Source organism: Sphaeramia orbicularis, chromosome 14 (genome assembly GCF_902148855.1).
Source record: "Sphaeramia orbicularis chromosome 14, fSphaOr1.1, whole genome shotgun sequence".
In the NCBI taxonomy this organism is placed as follows: Eukaryota; Metazoa; Chordata; class Actinopteri; order Kurtiformes; family Apogonidae; genus Sphaeramia; species Sphaeramia orbicularis.
Genome location: NC_043970.1, coordinates 6,873,947 through 6,901,651, shown reverse-complemented (window position 1 = coordinate 6,901,651; position 27,705 = coordinate 6,873,947). Strand labels below are relative to the sequence as shown.

At 37.6% G+C, this 27,705-nt stretch overlaps 1 protein-coding gene across 3 annotated transcripts; it reads right to left on the bottom strand.

Moving 5' to 3' along the window:
• Positions 1–453: 453 nt before the first annotated feature.
• On the bottom strand, positions 454–24,534 carry tmem120aa (transmembrane protein 120Aa). Of its 3 annotated transcripts, none has more exons than XM_030153917.1 (12): positions 24,376–24,534; positions 21,439–21,557; positions 19,671–19,802; positions 19,519–19,578; positions 19,335–19,427; positions 14,101–14,190; positions 10,183–10,248; positions 9,905–9,966; positions 8,464–8,559; positions 5,528–5,592; positions 5,274–5,342; positions 454–725 (listed from the first exon to the last, which is right to left on the bottom strand). In XM_030153917.1, the coding sequence occupies exons 1-12, from the start codon at positions 24,451–24,453 to the stop codon at positions 612–614; spliced, it is 1,044 nt and encodes a 347-aa protein (XP_030009777.1). In that variant the 5' UTR covers positions 24,454–24,534; the 3' UTR covers positions 454–611. The 3 variants fall into 3 exon arrangements, with proteins under 3 accessions (XP_030009777.1, XP_030009778.1, XP_030009779.1); XM_030153918.1 differs by having other exon boundaries at positions 8,464–8,556; XM_030153919.1 differs by lacking the exon at positions 9,905–9,966 and having other exon boundaries at positions 8,464–8,556.
• Positions 24,535–27,705: the final 3,171 nt, after the last annotated feature.

The window sequence follows — 27,705 nt, the reverse complement described above, 5'->3', positions numbered from 1 at the left end:
TTATACATGAGGCCCCTGGTCTTTGAGGACCTGTTCTGTGAACACTTTTTCAAGTGCTTGGACTCCGTTTCTCACATACTTGGAGGAAGTTAAATTGGACTAGGGAGTATATCTGTGTACCAGTGACTGTCTTCAGCCTCTTCCCCTCTTTCTTTCTTTGAAAAAGGACTGACTAGTTAAGTAATTAATTGTTACACATATCTGAGCCTTTGTGTTTTTTTTGTGTGTGTGTTTTACATAACTGAACTAACATAACTGCAAAACAAAATAAATATATATACATATACATATATATATATATATATATATATATATATACGTATATATATATATATATATATATATATATATATATATATATATATATATATATATACTCTGACTCTTCAAATAAACACTCAACAACCATGGGTCCTTTTCCATATCATACAAATACTGTGTTTGCATCTGTTCAACTAAAAATCCATCACCAAATTGCTGTTGCTGTTTTCAAGGAGCACCCAGATTTTCTATACAACTGTATGATGCACATAACAGTGACTTCTTTAATCAGCATTTTGTGATTTGTGTTCCATTAACAGGAGGGGATTGGCTTCCATTGTCTTGTAATCTTACAGGCTCTTGGACTTATCCTGGTTGTTCATATATTTTTGATAAACCACTCCCACCGTGGTGAAGAAGTTTCCCATAAAGAGGACCATGTATGAGCAGCCACACATCGCCACCTACAAAAACATCAATGACATACACTCAGAAGCCAAATGTGTATGTTTTAAGAACTACACATTTACTGTGAATTTTAAAAAAAAACAATATTCAGAAAATAACAGCTGAAAAAAACAGGCACTCTCAAGAGCCCATCTCTCTGCTAAAAAAAAATCATGTACACATTGAGCAACAAATGACAAAGCTGAAACCAGAAGTTTACATACACCATATAAAAAGACACATAACTTTTTTTCCCTCACACTCAAACTTTTCTTGTTCTAAGTCAGTTAGGATTACCAAAATTATTTCTATTTGCTAAATGCCAGACTAATGAGAGACAGGATGTTTTAGAAAATTGTTTAGTACCTTCTTCAAAGTCAGAGGTTTACACATATTTCCTTTCCTTTCGGTAGCTTTGCTTTTAAACTGTATGACTTAGGTAAAACATTTGGGGTGTCCTTCCACAAGCTTCTCACAGTAGTTTAGAATTTATCCTCCTGGCATAGCTCATGTAACTGAGCCAGCTTTATAGGCAACTTTTTCAGCTCTGCCCACAAATTTTGTATAGGATTGACATCAGGGCTTTGTGACAGTCACTCCAAAACATTGACTTTGTTTTCCTTAAGCTACTTTGTAACTACAGTTTGGCAGTATGCTTAAGGTCATTGTCCATTTGGAAGATCCACTTGTGCAAAGCTTTAACTTCCTAGTTGATGTCTTGACATTTTTCTTCAATATTTCCGCATAATGTTCTGTTCTCATGATGCCAGCTATTTTGTGATGTGCACCTGTCCCTCCTGCAGCAAAATGCCCCTTTGAGGTGCAGCTATCAATTATTTTTTTAATCCCTTAATCCATCAATTATTTTCTTTAATTCAATAAAACGATTATTTGAATAAGCAAAAAAATAGTAAAAATGTGAAAGACATCTGAAAATGACAAACAACTTGTCCTTCATTCCGGAACCAGCTGAAACAACAACCACAAAGTATAAAAGGATATGTAAAAATACCTATACAAAACTATATAAACTAGAAGCACTCGGAGAGCGCAGACCTCCGCCAAGGCTGATCAGTGCCCCCCCCCCCCCCCCCCCGTGGGCTCCCCCACGCCAAGGAGGTTATGTTTTTGCCAGGGTTTGTTTGTTTGTTTGTCTGTCTGTCTGTTAGTGTGCAACATAACTCAAAAAGTTATGGACAGATTTTGATGAAATTTTCTGGTCTGTGCCCCCCCCATGGGCCCCCCCACCCCCGATCACCACCAAAATTTAATCATTTCTTCCTTATCCCATTTCCAACAAACCCTGAAAATTTCATCCAAATCTGTCCATAACTTTTTGAGTTATGTTGCACACTAACGGACAGACAAACAAACAAACAGACAAACAAACAAACCCTGGCAAAAACATAACCTCCTTGGCGGAGGTAATAAAACAAACAAGTCAAATGAAATGTGCACTGCAGTCTTCAGCACATTTGTATCCAAATAACTAACTTATGAACAACTTAAAATGGAACTAATATACAACTTTGTGAAACCGACATTTAACAGAATAAAAATTAAGGAAACAAAGCTTCGATTGAGAAAAATTGTAATTATATATATATTTCTTAATTGATTCAAGTGTATTAATCATTTCAGCTCTAAATGCCCCCTAAACATGATGCTGCCAGTACGGGATTTGTTTCACTATGGATAATGACGCTCTCTCACTAGCATCAACCAGCATCTTCACAGGGTCTTAAGCTTTTGTTCTGGGGTTGATTTGCAGATTTTACACCAAAGCATGTTCATCTCTGAGACACAGAACCCCTCTCCTCGTTGAGCAGGATAATGGCTGGACATTCCCATGGTGTCTAATGCTGTGTTTCCACTACGTGGTACTGGCTCAACTCTACTCTGCCTTTTTGCATTTCCATTATGTAAAAGAACTTGCAATCTGGCGCCCGGTACAAGTTATTGGTATCTGCTCCGCCAAGGTTCCAAAGCAGGGGAAGAGATACTAAAATGTGACGTGTAAACACTGCAGACCACTGATTGGTTAGAGTGCAGCATTGTGTTATCAATATGCAACCCACCATTTTTTTAAAAAACAGATGCAGAAGTGTACAGCAAATATACTGGTAGGTTAATCCAGTGGCCGATAAAAAAATTCAGTGTGAGCTTGACGGGGCAACATGCAACCAGCGAGTTTATCAGCAACAGACGACACGGAAGTTACATGCCGCGTCACTATGATGTACAGATACTCTAAAGTCGGTAGTATCCTGTAATGGAAATGGTCTCCAGGAATAGTATCTGGTACCCGAATCAAGTGGAGTTGGTTCCATGTAGTGAAAACACAGCATTCTGTGTGTAAAACTGTTTGAATAGATAAACATGGCAACTTCAGGCATCTGGAAACTGTACCCATGGATGAGTCAGACTCGGAGGTCTCGAATTCTCTTTCTGATGTCTATAGATATCAATTTTCTCAAGATGTCACACAAGGAAATAGTGTGTTTGAGGCATGCATTATAATATGGCAATTGCTACTGCCACAGTACTGTGGCGCAAAATATCGGTTTGTCAATTGCCACAGAGCCAATCAAATGCTAGCATTTGTACTAGAGCCAATTATGGATACTGTTACATGAACTCATTAGCCTCTTGTTGCCACAGTACTGTGGTGATATAGGGCGTTCACTTCAGTGCATTCTTTTGTACATTTTGCTACCACAGTACTGTGGCAATTGATGGAACAAATGACAAATTAGTGATCGTATAGAATAGGAATTATTGTTCTAAATACTCTGTATGTTGTTTTATATTGTTCTTTGCTCTGTGCAGTCAATGAGGCTGGAGAAGGGGGGCAGAGCTACATGTTAGATGCGGCAGTGTGCCCTGTGACTTCTCAGTTCTCTGTCAGTTCAGTGTATTGAATGCTGTGGTCCGAATTCTGCACTCTGAACATAGTCCCAGTGACTGATTTATATCAATGCTGGATTTACCTATCGGTGCCCTTGGCACCGCCCTCCCCAAAAAAAATCTTCAGGGGAAAAAAAAAAAACAAAACAAAACGCTACTTTGACTGGGAATTGAACTGAAGTGTTCCGCGTTGCAGTCCAATACATTACTGAATGACCTATATCTCCACTGGGTCGAAATCTGACCCATTTGCTATATTGCTTTGGTACTTTTTGGGATGTAACAAGTTACCAGTCTACACATGATGGAACGAGGGCGCTGACTGGCTCTCTGGTAATAGAAAAACTGATATTTCGTGCCACAGCACTGTGTCAGTGGCCACTTCGTTATAATATATCCACAAGTGTACTTCCAATTAACCCAAATGTTATCAATTAACCTATTAGAAGCTTCCAAAACCATGGCATCATTATCTGGGATTTCAAAAATTATTTAAAGGCATAGTGATCTACTGTTTTTAAATGTATGATTTTGAAGAATTTTTTTTTTTTTTTTAAATTCTCAAAGAAAAAGAAAAGTATCTTGCTCATTATGGCATTTAGCAAATGCATATAATTTTATCCAAACTGACCTAAAACAGGTCTGATTAGATGTCAGACAGTGGGGGGGGATTGTGACTTTCTATAGAGTGTATGTAAATGATATTGATATCTTTATTTTACAAACACACCAGAAATCTGCCTTAACAAATAATACCAAAAAAGGCAGACAAAACATTTTCTATTGTTGAGTCCCTTTAAAGCACTGGTTCCCAACCTTTTTAGGCTCGTGACCCCATTTTAACATCGCAGTTTCTGGCAACCCCAGACATTCAAAACTTAGACTTTTTTGGCTAAAATTTTTTTGTGTTTGATCATGTAATAGTTTGCTATACTATGTTGCAAATAAACATTCATTTTAGAGAACATTTAGTCTATATAATGTATAATATTGTGGACGGAGGCAGAAAAGCCAGGTGTAGATTACTGCACAAAGGGAGAATGGGATTTTCCTTGGTCAGGATATGTACAGTCAGTCCATCTTGGATTTACAAGGCTGACAATTAATACTGAACAAACAAGAACTCAAACTATGAATTATGAAAGAACTGCAGCATCTGAAACCGACCACAATGAACATTTGAAAGATAAACAGTACCACAGTGCTGCAGTTTCAGACTCACAGTTTGTCATGTCTTTTATGTATTGGGATTGTCTCTCTCAACTCACCATATATTTTTTTAGTAAGTTTTTATTTTGATCATTTACTAGAAATTTCAGGCAACCCCATTTGAACTCCAGGCGACCCCACATGGGGTCCCGACCCCAAGGTTGAAAAACACCGCTTTAAAGAATATAAGCTATTACATCCCTGAATATAATATCCAATATTCAGTGAGATGAAAAGCCAAATGCTCTTTTGTCCTCACACCAAACAGGACTTTTCTTGTTGAAAGAATCTTTCAGAATTTAGAATTTTTGACATACAGAGCCATACTACCTCAAACAAAAGACTGAGGTACTCAGTGAGTCACCAATGTCATTAGATGTAAAATTCGAATTTCATTTAGGTAAAATAGTACCTAGAACAATTCAGCATTACAGATGGAGTAGCTTTACCTGCCATTCTTTACATTCAGGTAACTGGAACATCCTGAACAGTGTGATGCTGTTGTAGAGCTGCCAGAACTGGAAAAAGAAAACTGTGGTGGTTCATTCATACAAACAGGATTTAAGTTTTTGACCCAAATTTACAGTGTTTAAATCTGAATTTCACCAGATATGTCTTCTAAATTTCAGAAATATCTGTAGCCATAAAATGAATACAGCCTGAGTGTAAGAGAGCAGTCAACAGTATTACAAAGGATACTCACTTGACCGAAGAATAAGAAAGGAAGCAGAAAGGACAGGCCTCTCCACATCCAGGACTGAAAACCCTCTAAAAACAAGGTCAGGACACAAATCAGCTGCATTAACAGCTTACACTGGCATACAAGTTTCAGAAAAAAGACATATAAATAAATGATGGTGAACATTCAATTGAACATGCATACACAGAAAAATTAATCACATAAATTAAACTAACACATCATTCATTAAGTCATATAGTCACTAACATTTATGTACTTCATGAACATCAATACAGGATGTCCAAGGTAATCTGGCATGATTCTACAATGAAAATCACTGCATGGGTTCAGAGACACCTCCAGAAACTGGCTGTGGACCATTGATGCCAGCTTAGCCCTTTTGTTGCAGACAGTGTTGTCAGGGAAGCAAAAGTTGTCCAAGATCATGACAATACTGGACAATTCCACTCACCCACTCCATGACGTGCTGGTCATTCACAGGAGTATGTTCAATGAAAGACCCAGATTAATCAATCATCATGATTTCTGATTAAAAATAATGCAATTAACCCATCTGCAGCGCAGAATGAGTCTGAACATCTCTGCCAACGCATTTCGGGCAGTTTGTCCAAGTAGTTACCGTCATGCATGCACAAATGGGCAGTTGATCCAGTAGTGACAGGCAGCAGAACCAACCGATAAAAATGAAAGATGCTAAACCCTCTCTGGCCCTCTCTATGGGAAATTTGAGCACAAAAACCCACAAAATGGAAGTTGACCGACAAAGTATTATGCACACTCTGCAGGAAGGAGTTTTCTTTTCACTGAGGCACTTCCAGCTCAAAATACCATATTAACGTGAAGCATACGTTAGTCAGGGATTCTGCTAGCACTTCGGCTAACGTGTCGCCCAGCTTGCGACAAACATGTTGAATGCATAAATACTCCCTTCTTTCTTGAGTCTGTTTGCTCATGCAAGATGAAATGTTATTATACATAGATTAAAAATGAACAATATTGAATCGAAATTAATCCACAGGGTATGTATGTATGTGTGTATATATATATATATATATATATATATATATATAGGGTGGGGAAGCAAAATTTACAATATTTTGAGGCAGGGATTGAAAGACAGTGTATGACCAATTAGTTTATTGAAAATCATGAGAATTTATTTGCCACAAGAAAATTTACATAATAGAAAATGTTTTTATTCTATGTGTCCTCCTTTCTCAATAACTGCCTTCACACGATTCCTGAAACTTGCGCAAGTGTTCCTCAAATATTCAGGTGACAACTTCTCCCATTCTTCTTTAATAGTATCTTCCAGACTTTCTCGTAATAGTTTTGCTCATAGTCATTCTCTTCTTTACATTATAAACAGTCTTTATGGACACTCCAACTATTTTTGAAATCTCCTTTGGTGTGACGAGTGCATTCAGCAAATCACACACTCTTTGACGTTTGCTCTCCTGATTACTCATATGGGCAAAAGTTTCTGAAAAGGTATGGATAATAGTGTTAGGTATGATTATGACATCAATATACGTTTGGTTTCAAAACAATTGACGTAGTGCCTGCTGAGAAAAAACAACTAAATGTTCATTGTAAATTTTGCTTCCCCACCCTGTATATACACACACACACACACACACACACATTTACATACATACATGCACACTCACACACACACTTACAACAATTTCCCCCTGGGATTAATACAGTTTTCTGATAATTGTTGTGCACCAAATATTCTTGCTAAAAGAAAGAAAATGTATTTTAGTGTTGCAATAAATTTAAATAAGAGCCATTGTTTTGCTTATTTTGCAGTTCATAATCTGACCATTCAGCTCGTCCTTACAGTTGTTGATGACTAGTCAACTATTGAAATAGTCATTAGTTGCAGCCCTACAAAGTACTGAAACTTGCCTATATTAGGGCATTGGTGACTTCAGATTTTTTTCAGATCGACTTATTTGTCAATAAAGTCGAAGTCGAATCGACTAATTGTGTGATGACGTCATCACATTGACAGCAGAGGAACAACACAGACACATACCCATTCAACAATTAGCAACTTGTACCAACGTTCACTGTAACATTAACAATGTAAAGTGCAGAATAAAAAACTTGCAAGACACAAGCATCGACAGTCCTTCTCAGCCTATGTTTTGTTTAGTTAAATGTCTAACACCTTGAGTTTTCTTTTAAATTTAAGTGAACATAAAGTGGGAGAAGGTTAAGACAGCGGCAGCCAAGACACACAGCATGTTAGAGAAAAGAGCGCACTGTCTTCATGAAAGAAATAAACAGAATAATCCAGACACACTGACTGTCCACATTATTATTCAATACTGGTTGTGCTTGCATGGTTCACAGAACATTACTTAAACGATAATTTTTCTAGATCACAATCAATTTAGTAATCCTACTCTGAGTCATCTTCTTCCTTCAGTGTTGGCCTTGCATTAGTGATGCGTGGGTCAGGGGTTTTTTTTCCAACCCACTTCTGTGGAATTATTTGACCCCGCATATAGTGACATTTTTTGGAACTGCACCAACCCAACTTGGGTCCGCTGATCTGTGCATTACTATCTTGTGGTCCACGTTTTCATGTAGAAAGATGAGAGTATCAACATGCGCTGAATGAAGGCTTGCACGCTGTGGGGTGAGGGATGGGAGAGAGAATAACACACGACTAGTCAACTCCTCCAAAGTAACGTCGACTTGTGCCACAGACGTCGACAAACCGTTTTTTCTCTTAATGCCCTGGCCTATATACACCAAAATGTTGTTCCACTACCGTTAAGAGTGTGTTTATGTAATGTGAAGAGGAATTAGGGCCTTATCTGTTATTTGAACCTTTATTTATTCAAGGTACCAATCACAACCTATATCTTAGATTTAACAAGCTTCATTTCTGAGCTGGTAGTTGCTAAGGCAATTTTTCTCACCGACTGTTAGATCCATGTTGTGTCTTTCTCCCAGTGCTCGCAGTCTGTACAAACAGCCACTCTGATAGTAGTACTGCAGAAACTGGACGAAGCCTACTTGGCATACAAACAAAGAAAACAAATGCAAACTATTCATGAACTGACTGTTGACTAACATCAGTCATAGGGCCAGATTTAAAAATGCTTTGAGCCAGTGCAAATCTTCTCTTAGAACTGAGAGGAAGTTGTAGAAGACAGGTATTTTTCTATACTTGTGTTAATTTATTCGGAATTACAGAGGAAGGGGTATCATAGCATATTGATTACAATATAGTCCATGGTGGTGTTCCTGTATTTCTCTGTATTAGTGATATTAAGAAAAACATGACCCTGCCACCACCATCTTCCTCTGTGGAGCATGCTTTTCCTCATTAGGTGAGTCCATGTTTGACCTGGCATCAATTTACACTGCTCCTGGTACATTGAGTTGATCATCACTGAAATCATCTGGTTACGTGCGTATTCCTGAATTTGCGTTAGTAGATCCCCGCAGAAATGGCCACTCCCATCTGAGCTCTTTTTGGATTGTGGCCTCATGCTTAATTGCACAGCTTTATTAAATCTGGCCCATAAGGTCACACAGTTACACTGCAAACACAATTAATCACTTACACCTTATGAAGAAAATATTGGAAATTTGTTTTTTTTATTACTAATATTAATAATAAGAAGAGAAATTATTTGAGATATCAGCAACCGAAAAGATTTCTCAACAAAAAAAAAAAGTCTAGCGACTGAAAGAGACTTCTTATTAAACAAAATTTCTTTGTTTGCAATATCTGATCAAACAGAGATACTTTTTGAAGGCGAGGTACACCCTGGACATGTGGTCAATTCATCACAGGGCTGACATAGAAAGATGAGCACACCAACAACCACTTCTCCACAAATGTCAGAAAATTATTACTGAAATGTTCCTCAAAGAAAGACAGGGAGGGATTCAGAATGAGAGTGTGAGTGATGGTTGTTAACAGATGCCGCAGAGCCCAGAGAAGTTGACAATGTTGACACAGTGAAGGCTTCCTTTTGGCTTAGTAAAGGTTGAACTAGCATTTGTGTAGCTCTGTGTTGTAGTGAATCTGAAGTGTGTTATTTCATTGTGTCTACAATGAAATACAAGTAAAATTCAATTTTAACATTGCTTTTTTTTTTTTTCCACATTTTCCACACTGGTCCAACCGCTCATGGTGTTGTATTAGCACATATTGGGGCTAGACCTCTTAAGAACATTATTTTATATTTTCAGACATTATGTTGATGAAATGAAATATGATGTGTATCACATCCCTTGTGACTACACCAGGAAGGAAAGAAAAAAACATTAAAAATTTACAAGATGTGAAAGAATGGGGACAACATTCAAAGAAGCTGGGGACAATCTTGAAATATATGAGTGTCTTACTTTGGTACAGAGAATATGTGAGGAACTGGCTCCTAAACATCTGGTAGAGAACGCCCTCGGGCCTGTGGACACATTACATGTCTGCTTTGAATGCATCTCTGTTAAAATTATGCGAGCACTGTGACTTTTAAAAGTAAGTTAATTCATGCCTGATGGGAATAATTTAAGATGAACTGAAGTTAAAGAATATTTTTAATAATGTTAAAACATTTTGACTGAATATGACCAAACAATATACGCAAACTCTTAACATTACTGATCTAGTTAAAATCACTCACCAGGTGAGCATGACACCTGACAGGAAGGTAGAAACATAGTGATGGAACACCCACCAGCCTTTAATCCTGAAATAACAAGGAGGACACTGAATAACACAAATGAGACTGGAAGAAGGGGTAAGTGCTACCATGATCTCCCACATTCACTTCCAATGTCACAATGTAATCCAAATGATTAGAGTCAAATCAGTATTAATCCATCTGGGTATATTTCAGATACCAATACCAGTTTTATTTCGATATAAAATAAGTTCTCAAGTAATAGTGTTGAATATTCAAGGAAAGCGCTAATCAGGTGAATTATTAAAAAAATAATAGTTGAATTAAGAATTGATTGCAAAACAGTTAAATCAGCCCTTGTGCTTTTACAGTAGAACCTTGCAGTACAAGTGCACCATAGTACGAGAAATTTGCTTTATAAGCCATGGCTCTTGAGAATTTTTTGTCTCGAAATACAAGTGGAAATCTACATTACGAGCAGGCGCTCCTACCAACAGGTGCAGCCTCCACAAGCTCACTTCACACTAAAGTACCAGCATTCAGATGGAGGAGGGGATGATGAAATTCCCCAACAAGGACAATATAATGGAGGAGGCCATCTCTGTGAGTAAACTAAAAGAAGTGCTGGCAAGAGATTTCTGATTTTGTTGAAAAAAATCATCCCAACAAATTAAGCTCAGGTCATGCAGCTGCATTTTCAGAACATTTTGAAAAGCAGAACAAAACAGATTTCTCTGGATGGGTTTTTAATAGCACCGCCTGCAAATGATAGTGACGGACAGTGAAAAGTGAGGCCAGAAAACCCAAATTACGTGAAGAGAGAGACAAAACACCGGAAATTCTTCTACTTCATGTTTTACTGGAAGGAAATTCTCCTTCCAGCGAGAAACCCTCTTCCTTCCTCACGCACACACAGATAGTCTCATCTTAAAGGTAAGTAAGTGGATAAAACCAGTTTATTTGTTTTTATAATTACTATTTTCTTTCTAACTGCACTTGACTGTTTTAAAAACCCTTATAAAAGGTTTTTTGGGTGGTTTTTGGCAGCTGGAATGGATTAATTACACTGAAGAAAAATATAAACGCACCACTTTTGTTTTTGCTCCCATTTTTCATGAGCTGAACTCAAAGATCTAAAACTTTTTTTGTGTACACACAAGGTTTATTTCTCTCAAATATTGTTCACAAATCTGTCTAAATTTGTGTTAGTGAACACTTCTTCTTTGCTGAGATAATCCATCCACCTCACAGGTGTGGCATATCAAGATGCTGATTAGACAGCATGATTTTTGCACAGGTGTGCCTTAGGCTGGCCACAATAAAAGGCCACTCCAAAACGTGCAGTTTTATCATGCAGCACAATACCACAGATGTCACAAGTTTTGAGGGAATATGCAATTGGCATGCTGACTTCAGGAATCTCCACCATAGCTTTTGCCTGTGAATTGAATGTTCATTTCTCTAGCATAAGCCATCTCCAAAGCTGTTTCAGAGAATTCATGAAGAAGACTGTGCGAGGAAAATGGTGGTCACACCAAATACTGACTGGTTTTCTGACCCCCCTGGACCACCCAATACAGTAAAACTGCACATTTTAGAGTGGCCTTTTATTGTGGCCAGCCTAAGGCACATCTGTGCAATAATCCTGCTGTCTAATCAGCATCTTGATATGCCACACCTGTGAGGTGGATGGATTATCTCAGACAAGGACAAAGGAGAAGTGCTCACTAACACAGATTTAGACAAATTTATGAACAATATTTGAGAGAAATAGGCCTTTTGGGTACATAGAAAAAGTTTTAGATCTTTGAGTTCAGCTCATGAAAAATGGGAGCAAAAAAAAAAGTGGTGCGTTTATATTTTTGTTCAGTGTATGTATCATTTCATTTCAATGGAGAAAACGGATTTGTATAACAAGTAAATTGCAAAACAACCCCGGTCATGGAACGAATTAAACTTGTTCTGCGAGGTTCCATACTTTTCTCTCCATGGGACACATGTGTTATGGAATGATAGGTTATCGAATAATGTGTTTTTCCTTACCATATAGTTTACATATGATGGAAATGTGTTTTGACTGTGTTTTGAGATATACATAATCACTGCAGTGTGAAATAAAAGCTGTGATACTATTAAGTTAGTTACTACTGCCAGTCCTCAAGCTCCCTCACCACAAGATGGCCTCCAAGCATATCTTTACACATTTTGTCTGTATCAAGAGCTCCATCATACAGAAGTCCATACATTTTTTAAACAGAATTTAAAAATCCATTTGCAGAAATGCATGGGATATTGATTCATGAAAGATTAACAAAGGAATGACAGTAAATTGTAGATTAAAACAAAAGAAAGTACAAGTTGATGATGCCAGCAACTATGTCAAAAATAGAAGCAGTGTGTCACTACATGACAAAAACACAGGGTTTTTTTTATATATATCAAGACAACCTTGGTGCAAACATTAATCCATCAATGTGGGGAAATGAACCTGCTTTTAGCATTAAGTAGGTGTTTCAGACATTTCCTAGTTCATCTGTTTTGCATTTATTTTGGCTACAAATTCAAGTGACTGAGTGTGTAGTTTTTATTTAACATGACCATTAAATGCTTAATTGACACTAGAGGTAACTGACAGGGTTACAAGTAAACTAACAAACTAAAAATAAATTGTTACTTTCTGAAAGAAATTATATTCTAAAGTACAAATAAACTCTAGACATTGAACAACTGAAAGCCCACAAAATCCTAGACATATTAAGACACATATTTGACACATTAATCAAGCATGTTTCAGACCTGCTTGAATTACATTAATAGCTGAAACCTATTTTGAAGGGCATTTCAGCAGATTGTTATAGAAGTGAAATACTACAGAAATATGAATGTTGTTTAGTGACTGTTCTGCGTGTGCACATCTCAGCTCTTTTAAAGAGACATGGCTTGAGGGTTTTTCCAATTTCTGCATTTTTATTGTGTGATGAAATGCTGAGAAACACAGAAAAACTAAAAAATTTGACACATCCTAGATAATCTAGGTATCCCAGAGCAGATACAGGGTACTAATGCTGTGCAATTCCCTATGCAATCAACAGGCGCAAATCATTCTATGTGGATTGAACTCTTGTCACATCCACATCAGGGGTGTCAAATCCAATTTAGTTCAGGGGCCACATTCAGTCCAATTTGATCTCAAGTGGGCCGGACTATTAAAACAATAGCATATTAACCCATAAATAATGTCAACTCTAAACCTTTGTCTATGTTTTAGAGTAAAAAAACTAAAATTACATTAAGAAAATGTTTACATCTACAAAGTATTTTTAAAAAAATGTGAGTAACATGAACCACCATGAATCCGAAATTTCTTAAGAAAAATAAGTCCAATTTTAACAATATTATGCCTCAACTTCTCACCTCCACAAGCGCATTACATCTTACAGATCACAATGGATCTACAAATACACAAAACATTTAGTAACAAGTGAAGTAAATGCAATTTGACCAATATTCTATCTAAGACATTTCAGGTTGTTTATATTTGTTCAGGTTATTCACATTTTTTGTGAAAGGATAGTTTGTAAAAGTAAACATGTTCAAATAATTTTACTTTTCTGAAAATAAAATTTGAAGTTGTCACTATTGATAGGTTATTATTGCATTATTTGACTGGTCTGGCCCATGGGTCATTAAATTGGGCTGAAAGTCAATTTCAGAAATTCATCCCACGGGCTAGATTGGACACATTGGCGGGCCGGTTTTGGCCTGCCAGCCATAAGTTTGACACCCCTGCTTAACATCAACAGAAGTTTCCATCAGCAAACTAATAAAGAATAGTGTTATTGTGGTTCATCAGGGGAGGCCTTTAGGTGCCTGAAAGATCAGTTCTGATGATAAAAACTATGTGAGTAGTTTCCATACCTGGAGCCATTGCTGATGAGGATACTCTCTCTGATTGTGAGTGTGCAGTAATACCACACCAACAGGAAGTTGAACAGGGCATCTAAAGCTCTGACAGACAGACAAACAAAAACTCTTTATTCAACATTACAGTTAATAACACAACACTTCACTATATGAATAAATGTGTCAGCCACAAAGACAAATGTCTGTCATATTCACCATGCCCATGCTGTGCACTGAACTCCGAAGCCCATATGGTCACAGTTTGGGCTTCACCCCTAAACAGTAGGGGAATAGATGTACCAAAAAGCAACTACCATCCACTAATTAACGCTACATCTCCACAGAGTATCACTTGCTGAATAAAGTGTTAAACTCAAAGGGCTTCATACAGAAGACCATCTATGAAGAAATTTTCACTTATTTTTGTTCATATCCTATATATTGTCTTATTTTGTTAGTACCCATAGATTTTTGGGCATCAACGTTTTCTTATTTTTGGTCTTACCCCAGGTAACAGAAAAAAAAAAAAATAGGACCAATGGCCCTGTAGCTTACCGACCAAATTAAAAGCTTTGGGAAATGTATCCAGATGCCATTTATTATCACCCAGTTATGTGTATTTATTATATGACAGAAATAGCCCATGTTTTGGTCATATTCCAATCAGATCTGTAAAAAATTCAAATTTCAACTTGATATCAGTGATACTTACTGATTTATTGTATCAATCCACTTCCTATCTCTAATAATGGGGAAATTTGTCAAAGTCGCACCACATCCAGAATCAGATCCGGATGGAAATAATGTCAATACCTTGTGTTGACATCATCATAAAGAAGCTGTATACTAAGTTTGAAGTCAATCAGAATTGTAGATTCTGAGAAGAAGACAATTGAAAATTTTGTAATGGATGACAGACGACAACAGATGACAGATGACAGACAACGACGACACCAGCCTTACCGGCCAACAAGCCAGTAAGCTAATAATTACTAGTGGTCGAGTACACTCTTATATTTGTTCAATGCATGGTTACACACGTTTTAAATTTTAGAAACACAGAAACACATAATACAATCTTATTCACATTATTTTATGCATAAGAGGAATTTCTATAATTGAGTATTAAATTCATGGTTGAAACCCATTTTTTTGTATTTGTCAATTTAATCATAGCATTGCTGTCAAGTGAAGTGTCTGACTGGACAACTTTATATCAGAAACAATAACAAAAGTTAATAATTAAACTAAAGGACATCTATGGGAAATGGGAAATCACACCTATTTGTAATGATAACCCATAAATAAATCGGGGGGATCCAGTAAGTCCTTTCAGATCTTCTTGGAAAGGAAAAAAAAACAAACAAACAAACAAACAAACAAACAAACAAACAAACAAAAAAAAAAAATATATATATATATATATATATATATGTGTGTGTGTATATATATATATATATATATATATATATATATATATATATATATATATATATATATATACATATATATATATATATATATATATACACCGCAAATTCCGGACTATAGACCGCACCTGAATATTAGCCGCAGACCCTAATTTTAGAAAGAAAATCAATTTTGTACACGTATAAGCCGCGCCGGTTTATAAGCCGCGGGTGTCCACCAGTGGCGATTTCTCATAGACTGCAAGAGAAGCCCGGCTTCCCCTATCATTACAAAAATTAAATGGTTAAATATGCTTGGTTGTGTTGACATTTCATTGACTACACGTGTTAAAACACGTTCATCTCACAGACGTGTTCGTTCAGAATCAGCTTTATCACAAATCATCAGACTCGATGTTGTTCACTTCTCATACATTCCCGTTGCGCTGTTTCCTCAAACGATCTATGGTCAATGCATTTCCCCTTTGAAGCCTGGCTTCTATGGGAGTCTATGGGACCGAGTGGAACCTTTTTTTTCATTGCGTCAAAACTGGACGGTAATTGGATAAAGGTTTTCTTTGAGTTCAAATGAAATCATTCCCTGTATGTAAATGGGTATGATATGTGTGAGCTTGCTGTCATATCTATAGGTTGATTCGTTGTTAATATGAGGATTAAAAAACAAAAGACAAAAAACGAGGCAATAAAAGGATAGTAATAAAAGCACATTTTCTCTTTCTTTTTTTTTTGTCGGTGGACTTATCGGGGTTTCCTTTGGATTCGTGCCGATATGGGATTGACTTGCTTTTGCGCCGGCTGTGGATTCATGGACTTAAAATGACTTGAAAGACACTTGAAAGTGAACAAATTTTTGTTTTTCGTTAGAGCAGGACTTTTAATTTATTTTTAAAATATAAAGATTAAAAACAAGTGATTAGGTCTGTTGTAATATCATTTTCATTTAACATTACGCACAACGTGCGCATTAATTCTGAGATGCTTTAAATTTATGACGGTCTCTGGAGAGCTTTATTGGGTGTTTTCATTCAGAGTTTTGTTTTGTATATTTGTGAAACAAACAAACAATAGGTGGTTTGCCCTCTCTAGGTCGGTGGGGAGTCTTCACCCCGAGTGGAGGAGTTCAAGTATCTTGGGGTCTTGTTCACGAGTGAGGGAAGGATGGAGCGTGAGATTGACAGACGGATCAGTGCAGCGTCTGCAGTGATTCAGTCGTTGTACCGGTCGGTTGTGGTAAAGAAGGAGCTGAGCCGAGAGGAGAGGTTACCCCCGCGATCCGGCCCCGGATAAAGCGGAAGATAATGGATGGATGGATGGTGAAACAATATTAACATTTGAAGGTTTACTATTTTTCCTTAAAAGTTCCCCTTTTGTGTGTGTTAATATTAACTTTATAAAGGTTAAGATGTTAATGTTATCCATTCCTGCATACATGGTAACAATAGATAGATTCTTCCCTGGGGTGTGGCAGGCAATGTAGCGGCTTATAGTCCGGAATTTAATATATATACATATATATCCCGCAATCTTGCAGTGAAAAAATAAGTTTTTTTTTTTTTAAATTCTGAGCACGATAGGCAAACAGACCAGTACATACCATCACTGCAAGATGGGGTACCATAGATTTTTCCTCTCCAAGAGAATCTGACAGGATGTACAGGATCCCCTTTTACTGTACTTTTACCTGCAAAATTATAGAGCACCTGGCAGAGAAACGAAGACCAATCTGATCCACACAGCACTTCCTACTCATTGAAATTCAGTCAATAAATACACTATATTGCCAAAAGTATTGGGACATCTGCATATACACACATGAACTTTAACGACATCCCATTTTTAATCTGTAGAATTTAATATGGAATTATTCCACCCTTTGCAGCTATGAAAGCTTCAACTTTTCTTTGAAGACTTTCCACAAGGATTAGGAGTGTGTTCATAGAAATTTTTGACCATTCCATTAGAAGTGCATTTATGAGGTCTAGGACTGATGCTGGATGAAGATGTGGATCCCAGTGTCCACTCTGATTCATCCAAAGGTATTCTTGGGTATTCTTGGTTGAGGTCAGGACTCTGTGAAAGCCAGTCAAGTTCCTCCACAACAAACTTACTCATCCAGGTATTTATGGACCTTAAATTTGTGCACTGGTGTCAGTCATCTTGAACAGGAAGGGGTCAGAGAGGGGTCAGCACACCCTGTGATTGTAGGTGGCCAACCGCTTTGTGCCCGAGTTGCTGTTTGTTATAATACCACTAACAGCTGGCTGTGGAATATACAGTAGCAAGGAAATTTCATGATTGCCTTATTGCACAAGTGGTATACTATCACATTACCATGCTTGAATTCATTGAGCTCCTGAAAATTGACTCATTCTTTTACGGATGTTTGTAGAAGCAGTCTGCATATGTAGGTGTTTGATTTTAAACACGTGGCTGTGGAACTGATCACAGCTAGGGATGCAAATAATCAATGAATTCATTAATCATTAGTTGGTTGACCTTGACAATCGATTAACAATTAATTGATGAGTGGTGATTTTCCTGTGAACCTGAATTTCTCTTTCAATAAAGTCTATAATAATGAAAAAAGCATATTATATTCCTTAATGATTGATTTATTGTACCATTAGAGATACAGTACAACCAACAACATTTATGTAGTCTAACAAAATAAATTCTGCTGAGAAATGAAATAAAATAAATGGATCTGAAGAGGGGTAGTTTAGAAGAAATGGGCATTTCTGACTTGGCATCACTACCTGACATGATGGAGCGAGATTTCAGTACGGAGGAGGTACACGCGGGGATGGATCTCAAGGAGTGGGGAAATGCTGTGTCCCCCCCCCCCCCACTCCGTCCGGGACCAGACCGATGCTGACCATGTATATGTGCGCGCATTTGGGCCTCCTCCTGCTGGCAGGGATGTACCACTCCCACAGACAGGCAACCCACAACATGTGGGACAAACAGATGGGCCGGTCTGTGTTTCACTCCACCAAGCCCCTAAAGTGATTCTTAATTCATTAACGCCATGATCCAGTTCTGGTCGTAGCTTCGTAATGTGAACAAGCCGGCAGCCTTCATACAGGTGTTTGACAGGTGGACAGGGTGACTACCCCCGGTATTCAACCGGGGCAATGAAGGCTAGTTTAGGCAGTAGTGCCTCCTGTTGTCGACACAACAAATACCGCCATGGAAAAGGGCAATTAAAAGACAATTATTGTGATTTAATCGAGCAAATTCTTTTTGACAATTAATTGATAGTAGATTAATTGTTTACATCCCTAATCACAACACATTTATTCAGTGATTTGGAGAGTTGTCAGAGATGTCACATATCAATAACAACTTTGGAATAACACCAGAACTCTTTTTTTCCTGCACACACTAAAGATTTATGGTTTTGTTTGAATATCTTCGAATAGAAATTGTAGATATAGCTAGATTCTACATATAGACAATGACAGTGTCTTAAAACTAGTAGCAATCTTTGCTTCATATGTAATTATGCAGAAGTACAACACTGGCAGGATGTAAATGTATATAGCCAGTATACAGCTATTCTATGTATAAAGATATCTATGTTGTATATAACAAATACTGATCATATATACAGTACATATATAATAATCATTATACAAGGTGACTAATCCTTTCATCATTACTATATAGCATCTATTACTATATATTACTACATATACATAGGTCAATGTGATTACTCTGGATTTTTCACCCAGATAATCATATCAACAACAAAAAAATTGAAAGGCACTTCTGTTCACACTCTGGATATGTAGATGGGCGTGTTGAAAAGTTTGTTACCTGTAGCTGATCAACCGACACATGAAGGAGAAGAGGAAGAGGATGACTGTCAGGACCAACTTAAACTTCTCATATTCATCTTTGTAGGCAAATCTGTTCAGTGGAAGAACACCAAAAATAAGTTAGTGATGACAAAATAACAATTTGGAGTTAAAACTAAAAACTCAAAGTTCATATGGCATACTTTGCCTGTTTGTTGAGGAGTGTTACGTTGACATTTCCCAATACAAGACTAAGGTATAACCTAAAAAAAGAAGTGATTTATTGTTAATTTATTGTTTTGGCATTTATTAAAATTTAAAGGCTGATATCAGCTTTTTCTTCCTGGATTCCAACCCATTCTTCTTTGGCAGAAAAGCCTCCATCTCAAAAAAAGCGCTGCTTCGGTCATTGATGGAATTCTGGATTTCATCAATGGCTTCCATGTCTTCCACACTTAATTTGGATGTTGAGTGTTTTTCTTTGCATCTATGCAGAGATTAAAACAAAAACAAAACACAGAATCCATTAGTATACATCACAGACAGGTTATATGATTGACAAGCTATCTGGAGCAGCAACACACACACACACACACACACACAAGAAATCCAAAGACAGCTACCCACTGAGCTTAAATAAGTGTTGAAGGCCCAGCACTGTCTTTTCACTATACTTGCTCAGTATACAGGTACATCTCAAAAAATTAGAAAATCATGAAAAAGTTCAATATTTTTTGTCACTCATTTCAGAAAGTGACACCCATGTATTGTATCAACTCATTAGACATAGAGTGAAATATTTCAAGTCTTATTTCTTGAAATGTTGATGATTATGGCTTACAGATAACGAAAACCCAAAATTCAGCATCTCAGAAAATAGAGTATTGCATAAAATCAATTTTTAAAAATTAAATCATCACTGACTGAGGAAAGTCCAAAGTCCTCTTTTCAGATGAAAGTAGATTTTGCATGTCATTTGGAAATCAAGGTCCCAGAGTCTGGAAGAAGTGTGGAGAGGCACAAAATCCACATTGCTTGAAGTCCAGTATGAAGTTTCCACAGTCAGTGATGATTTGGGCTGCCATGGTATCTGCTGGTGTCAGTCCACTGTGTTTTCTGAAGTCCACAGTCAACGCAGCCATCTACCAGGATATTTTAGAGCACTTCATGCTTCCTTCTGCTGACAAGCTCTTGTGGAGATGCCAATTTCATTTTCCAGCAGGACTTGGCACCTGCCCACACCGCCAAAGGCACCAAAAGCTGGTTCAATAACCATGGTGTTACTGTGCTTGATTGGCCTGCAAACTGGCCTGACCTGAAGCCCACAGATTTTCTATGGGGTATTGTCAAGAGGAAGATGAGAGACACCAGACCCAACAATGCAGATGACCTGAAGGCCGCTATCAATGCCACCTGGGCTTCCATTCCACCTGAGCAGTGCCACAGGCTGATCGCCTCCATGCCACGTTGTACTGATGCAGCAATTCATGCAAAAGGAGACTCAACCAAGTATTGAGTACATAGAAATGAACATACTTTTCTGAAGCCTGACATTTCTGTTTAAAATATCCTTTTTTTATTGATTTTATGCAATATTCTAATTTTCTGAGACACTGAATTTTGGATTTTCATTATCTGTAAGCCACAATCATCAAAATTTCAAGAAATAAGGCTTGAAATATTTCACTCTATATGTAATGAGTCTATATAATATATGGGTTTCACTTACTAAAATGAGTGACAAAAATATTGAACGTTCTCATGATATTCCATTTTTTTGCAATGTACCTGTGAGGATGCTAAAGTAGACATCATTTTATGTAAATAACATTTTGGCTAAACATAAAATGCCATTTACAAGGGGTGATTTATTTAAGTAAACAATGGCCATTACTTCATACCATTTTACAGGCATTAAACCTGTTCTCCACGCCATAACACTTCGTCCTGCAACAGTCGCAGGGTTTGAGTTAATGTCAGAAAACATGGATTGACAAGTGTTGAGGGACTTGTCACTAAACAGGGTAAACACTAAACTTTAAAAGGTTTGTGACAACTATATTACACTGTGACTATCTCTAGCTGCACAACATCATGTCACTGAAACCATGATGAACACATACTCTAGTAGTGAGGCTGTGAGCTCTCTCTGTTTCTTCCTCTGACGAGCAATAGCACTGGAGCAGCTGTCTTGCAATCTGGTGACTTCCTCCAGCTTCTGTTTATACAGGCGATGGGTCTCCTAGAAGTGGAAAAAGATTCCGGAGGAAAAAGTGTGTTTCACAGTCAATACTTAATAAAGTAAGGAAAGGCAAAATATTGGCCATGACAAAAAGGGTCTGATATTAGATAAAATGGATTGGTCTTGAACTATCTGAACTTTAATAGTCACACTCCACAAGTAGACTGAAATGCACTGAAGTGAGAAAAGAACTTTCATTTATGTTGTAGTTATTATTGTCCTTATTATTCATAATCTGTCTATTTCAGTATGGAAGTAGAAATGTTACTGAATTTTATTCAATTTGACAATCAGCTCAAAAACATTTCAACAAAGTTTTGTTGTGGAGCAACAAAGAATTGAAAATTTAAACTTTACTGTCGATGTATATTGTTATCGGTCTTTCTGATGACTAATCCTAATTATAGCATAACTTAGTGGAACTCGTACTTTACTGGATTATTTTATCCTTAGGAGAATTAATGACTCCATTTTTAGCCCCCCACATTTCCCACTTTGTGGGGAACCACACAGCATATTTATCATATATAGTAGGGCTGCACAATATGAGAAAAAAACTGACATTGTGATTTTTTTAAAACTCTGCGATATATGTTGCAATATGAAAAAATACTCGGGAGAGTATAAAAGCTGTGTGGTGCCAACGAAAATGGTCAAAACAAATTAGTTGTGTTACCACACATTGTGGCAACAAGTGCAACACACCATCGACACAGAGCACGTGTTTCAGTGTCATCCTTCTTGCAGCCGAAATAATAATGTTGCTTTTCTTTTTGGCGCCAAGTCTTCGTTTTTGTTGATTTTCTCTTGTTCGTTGCTCATTTTTCAATGTTGTTACCAGCGACTCACTCCATGTGCAGGGGTATAATAATAATGGAATGGATTTTATATAGCGCTTTTCTAGACACCCAAAGCGCTTTACATTATTGATCCATTATTCATTTACTCTCACATTCACACTCTGGTGGTGGTAAACTACATATGTAGCCACAGCTGCCCTGGGGCAGACTGACGGAAGCATGGCTGCCAATTCATGCCTATGGCCCCTCCGACCACTCACAGTGTGAGTGGCACTGGAGGCAAGGAGGGTGAAGTGTCTTGCCCAAGGACACAGTGGACTGACTAGGAAAGAGCGGGATTCGAACCACCAACCCTTCAGTTATTGGACGACCCGCTCTACCACCTGAGCCATGGCCGCCCCAATGGTATGGTCTGCTTCGACAAACTGATTAAGAACTATTGTGATTGGTGGACTGCTGTGCGCAGTGTGTGTCAGGTACCCAGGTTGAAATTAGATGCGAACATGTTGAGTTTATTTGCCTCATACATTGCAGGGCCTGCAATGTGACTATTGCGCACACATACATTACGATGACGATGCTCAAACAATATATTGTGCAGCTCTAATATACAGCATATTTAGCTGTTTTATAAATAGATGAAGTCACTTCTTCACACCTCTGGAAAAGAGAGAACATTTCCAAAGCTGCTGTGTCTGTGTGCCACAGAGCAGAGCACCTGTTTACAATTTATCAAATTGTGTACTTTGTTAATTGTACTGATCATTTTTGTTAATTTTGATTATTACAATGCCAGATTAAAATAGTTGGAACAGTACAAAATTTTTTTTACTTTACAACTCATTCAAGAAATAGCTGTAACACATTAAACATTTACCTATTTGTAATGCTTCTTTTCACAACACTTCAGAGATATTCGAAGACTGAGTAAACCAAGTGATGAAGTGTTTCAGGTGTTTTTACCTACAAGTCTTATGACATGCAAGTTCAAAGTGCTACACACTCTTTCGGGGACAAGAAGAGATTGCATTGGACCAGTACAACATGTGCACCCTTTGTCTTTCTTGCCAAGGATTTATAATGTGTGGTGCACAGTGTGAATTTTCATTATCTTGTTGAAATATTCATGACAGCATTGGAAAACTTGTTGTCTGGAAGGTGCTGCTATGGTTCTAACACTTTTTGCTTCAGCACCTGTAACTCACAACCTACCCCAGTACTGGGCTAGGCTGCAACACATGCTGGAGGGAGTTGTAACAAAAGAAGGCAAAAGAAGCAAAAACAGAGGCCTCTGTGACTGTCCATACCTCAAACACACTCTCTGTTTAATTTAAGAGTACACATTTAATGCAAGGGGACGATTACAACACTTTTGAAACAGATAGCTGGGATAGGCTCTTGCACCCCCCGCGAACCTAGTGAGGATAAAGCAAGTTCAAAAGATGAATGAATAAATGAATATTACAACTCACCCATCAGTCACTGTTTAGCTAACTGTATTAGCATAGTGGTTTGAAATAATCGGGGGAGAAATACATCACATTTTACCTGAGAAGTCACAATAAGTTACTTAAATCGCATGATTTAATCTACAATTGTGTAAGTACAAAACAAAGTTTATTTTTGGTGAAAAAGAATACTTTAATACTTCAGAATCAGTTTTTCCCTCAATGAAATCTTTAAGTGCCTGTTAGCAGGCTTGACAACAAGAAAGTGGATAACCACTGTGATGATCAGATGACTTCTAACTCTTCCCTGATTGGTGGAATTGTTGTCGTTGCAACTCTCCCCATGTTATATATAAAACTGACGGGGTCCTGTCAGGCTAACGTCTTTTAAACATATTCCAGTACACATTCCAAATAATCTGCTACCTTGAAGTGAGTTTTTGTTTTTCCGCCACGACCCGACTTTCCTTCACCCTCCATAGACTTGCACTGTTAGCTTATTTCCACAGGACCCACCACGAGTGTATTAGTTAGCTCAAGCGGCGAACACATAGCGTTACTTGAACTTGCCTGAATTTGTTGGTAGTCCTTCTCTAAATCCTCCCATTCGTGTAAACATTCAGCAAAACCCGTTGGACTGGACAACATGTTCTCTGAAACAATAAAAACAAACAAACAAACAAAAAAACACTGGGACTGTGCTGAGCAACAGTTGCGGTTCAGTCGGTCTTAAACTACACTAACGTTACTTCCGGGTATCTATTTCAGAATAAAAGATCAAAGACGTTAACGATTATTTAGTGCGTTTTCTCAAGACAAATCATGTAAGGATCAGTCATTTTATGTAAAATACGTTTACTTATACTTGTGTTTTTTGAAAAATATTAAACTACAGCAAGTATTAAACAAAAACAGCAGGGAAGAAATAAGCAATACGCTGTGTGCATGTGTATACAACTATTAAAACACAAGCAATTTGTACAATATGTACTGCACAAATATTATCAATATAAGTAAAATAAATATACACGAATATTATGTTAACATTTCTAATTCTGATGTTTCCTGAGAAAATATTTTAATATAGCATTTATTTTATGTCCACAAGTTATATGACTATACAAACAATAATAATACTTATGTTACATTAAACTAAGTCGCCACAGTTACTGTATCTATGAATACAATTATTTATAGAAATGTTAATTTGCTGACTAAGCTCTCTTTTTCTCTAGAAAACAAAGAACCAGTTCTATGTAGGGTTACTACAGATGTAAAGTTGAAACTCAAGAGAACAGTGTACAACAATTGTATGCTTTTATTTTTCAGGCCAAGTGCAATTTCCGAATTATCGTGGATAGGTAGTGGTTTTAGGGAGAGATTCTTATCATACAACCATAATTTTACAGCTGTGCATTATCAACTGTGATTTGAACATTTGCCATAAATACAGGAATTATGCCTGTTGATCCCTCATTGGCCTCTACAGTCAAGTGGTCCTCACCGCAGAACAACAAGGGTGGAGCTGCACCAGAGTCAGACCCACCCACCACAGTCAGAACCACCCACCACAAGAGTCAGTCTCGCCCACCAGTTCCGGGGAGGCATTTCAGGGAGCGCTCTCTAGTCTGTACATCTACGGCGCAACAACTGCATTATGACATCAGGCAGAGCCCTATAAAGAGAGTTACAACACGCTTTCACGTCTCCATTCCGGTGATCACGTGGTTCATGTAAGCCCGAATTGTTCCAAACAAACCAAGCTCTCTTATGTTATTCTGTGGGACAAACAGCAGCGAGTGTGGTAAATCTCAACTGTTGTTGCACTTCTGTATGTATTGTTGTGTGTCTTATACTTTTGAGTAGTGGGGTTAACCACTGAAAGGACTGCATTTATTACTTTGAAAACTTAAATTTTGGGGGGAAAGGTTCGTGTTAGCTTGGGTAGGCTACTTACGTGAGTGGTGCTAACTTTACAAGTTCATTCATTCTGCAATTGTACTGTATGCGTAAGGAGATAGACAATTTACCACTTTTAAGGCACTATAACTGATACATTCACATTTTTGCCTCTAACTTCCAAATTTTAAATGACACATTCATAAACTTTACATCTTTGTATTCCTTGGATAGAGATGGGTCTTCTGACATAGGCCCTGCCCACTTGTGCTGCATATTTCGCCTTCTAAATTACTACATATTGAAAACATACTTTTTCAAACTCCTACTAGGGTTTAAGCCCCATATGCATCAAACTTTGCACATATAGTCTCCAGAGGTCTCTGATCCAAAGTTATCAAAAGAAGTTTGCTGCTCCAAAAAATGTGCTAATTATAAACAAATAATTTTTTTGTTAGCTAATATACACATATTGTTGCATACTTTTGTCAAAGTAAATGCTACCAACATCAAACTCAATTTACTTGTTTCAGAGGTCAACCAGAGGTCCTGCGCCAAATTTGGCATAAATCGCTCAATCGGTCAATAGGCACTATAAAAAGAGAAAAATCAAATCACATGACAGTTGATCACCTGAACTCTAATGCTGAGGGCTGTGAAATTTATGTGGACCCTGTAGAGTAGGATACAAATCTACCATACCAAAAATTGTGGCTGTATTCCACTAGGTGGCACTATAAAGGATGCATACACATTTTTGCCTCTAACTTCCATTTAAATGACACATTCATAAATTTATAGCAATGTATTCCCTGGACAGAGCCTGGTTTTCTAGAACTGCAAACCATTATGAACAGGAGCTGAGCCTCCCAGAGCTCACCCTGAGCCCATCATCCTTCGAGGCCAACTTCCGTGTGCTCCGTAGGGCCTGGGGGCCAAGTGGTGCAGGGAGGCTTGGCCCCCGTTCACAACTGCTTGCAGCTCTAGTTTTATTTATTTTAGTCATTTTTATTGTATTCTTTTTTACTCTTAACTATTTTTATTTATTATTTTATTCTATTCATTCATGCTTCACACACTAGACCAAGGTAACTGTGTTTTATTCTGATCATGTGTAATGATTGAGTGACAATAAAGCTGAATCTTAAATAAGAGTAATCAGCTCTGGAAGCACCAAACATTTGTGCTATGAGTTCCATTATTATGGTTCATTGTTGTATATTGTACTACTCTCTGCTATTGAGGCACCCTTAACTAGAATGGTTTCACTCTAAACCTGCTGAAACACCAATACCAAAAACTTGTGCTGCAACAACAAATCTATTAGATCAATCCAAATTGATTTTTTGAAGAGTTGGCAATGAATTTGACACTTGAGTCATTGGGTCTTGAGCACGTTAGTATTGAGGCATGCCCACATGCTGTGTAGTGTTACAGATGAAAACACAGAGCAGCATGGCTGAGGCTTTGGATGCCAGGCCAGATTTTTAAAGCTAAGTTTACATTATGTTCCTGGATGTCACAGCAGCCCCATTTGGCCGAAATGTGTGCACCATTTATGTAGCAAAATTTGAAAATTGATTATGGGGGAAAAAAATGGCCAAAATCCCACAGTACACTACGTTTCGGGCAAACTTGGCTGCCGTGGCCACCGGGAACATAATGTAAACCTAGCTTAAGATAGCCTATGTGTTGTGATTACTTTAACCCCCTAGGCAGTTAGACACTATCATCGTAATTATAACGTTTTCATCCTGCTCCATTTATCAGGCCACCAGACTAACATTACCTATCATTGACTGGAATTAATATATACAACTCTAGTTTGATAGCCTATTACTGGACCTGGTTGAGGACTATAGCTTGCTAGTCTCTAGCCATAACAAGTCTAGGTAGTGGGCTAGTACACACTAACTATACCCAAAGCCACTGCAGGGATGTAATCATTTGACTTGTCTGCAGCCTATATTGCTTTGGGTTAAAGACTGATCTTTGAAAATT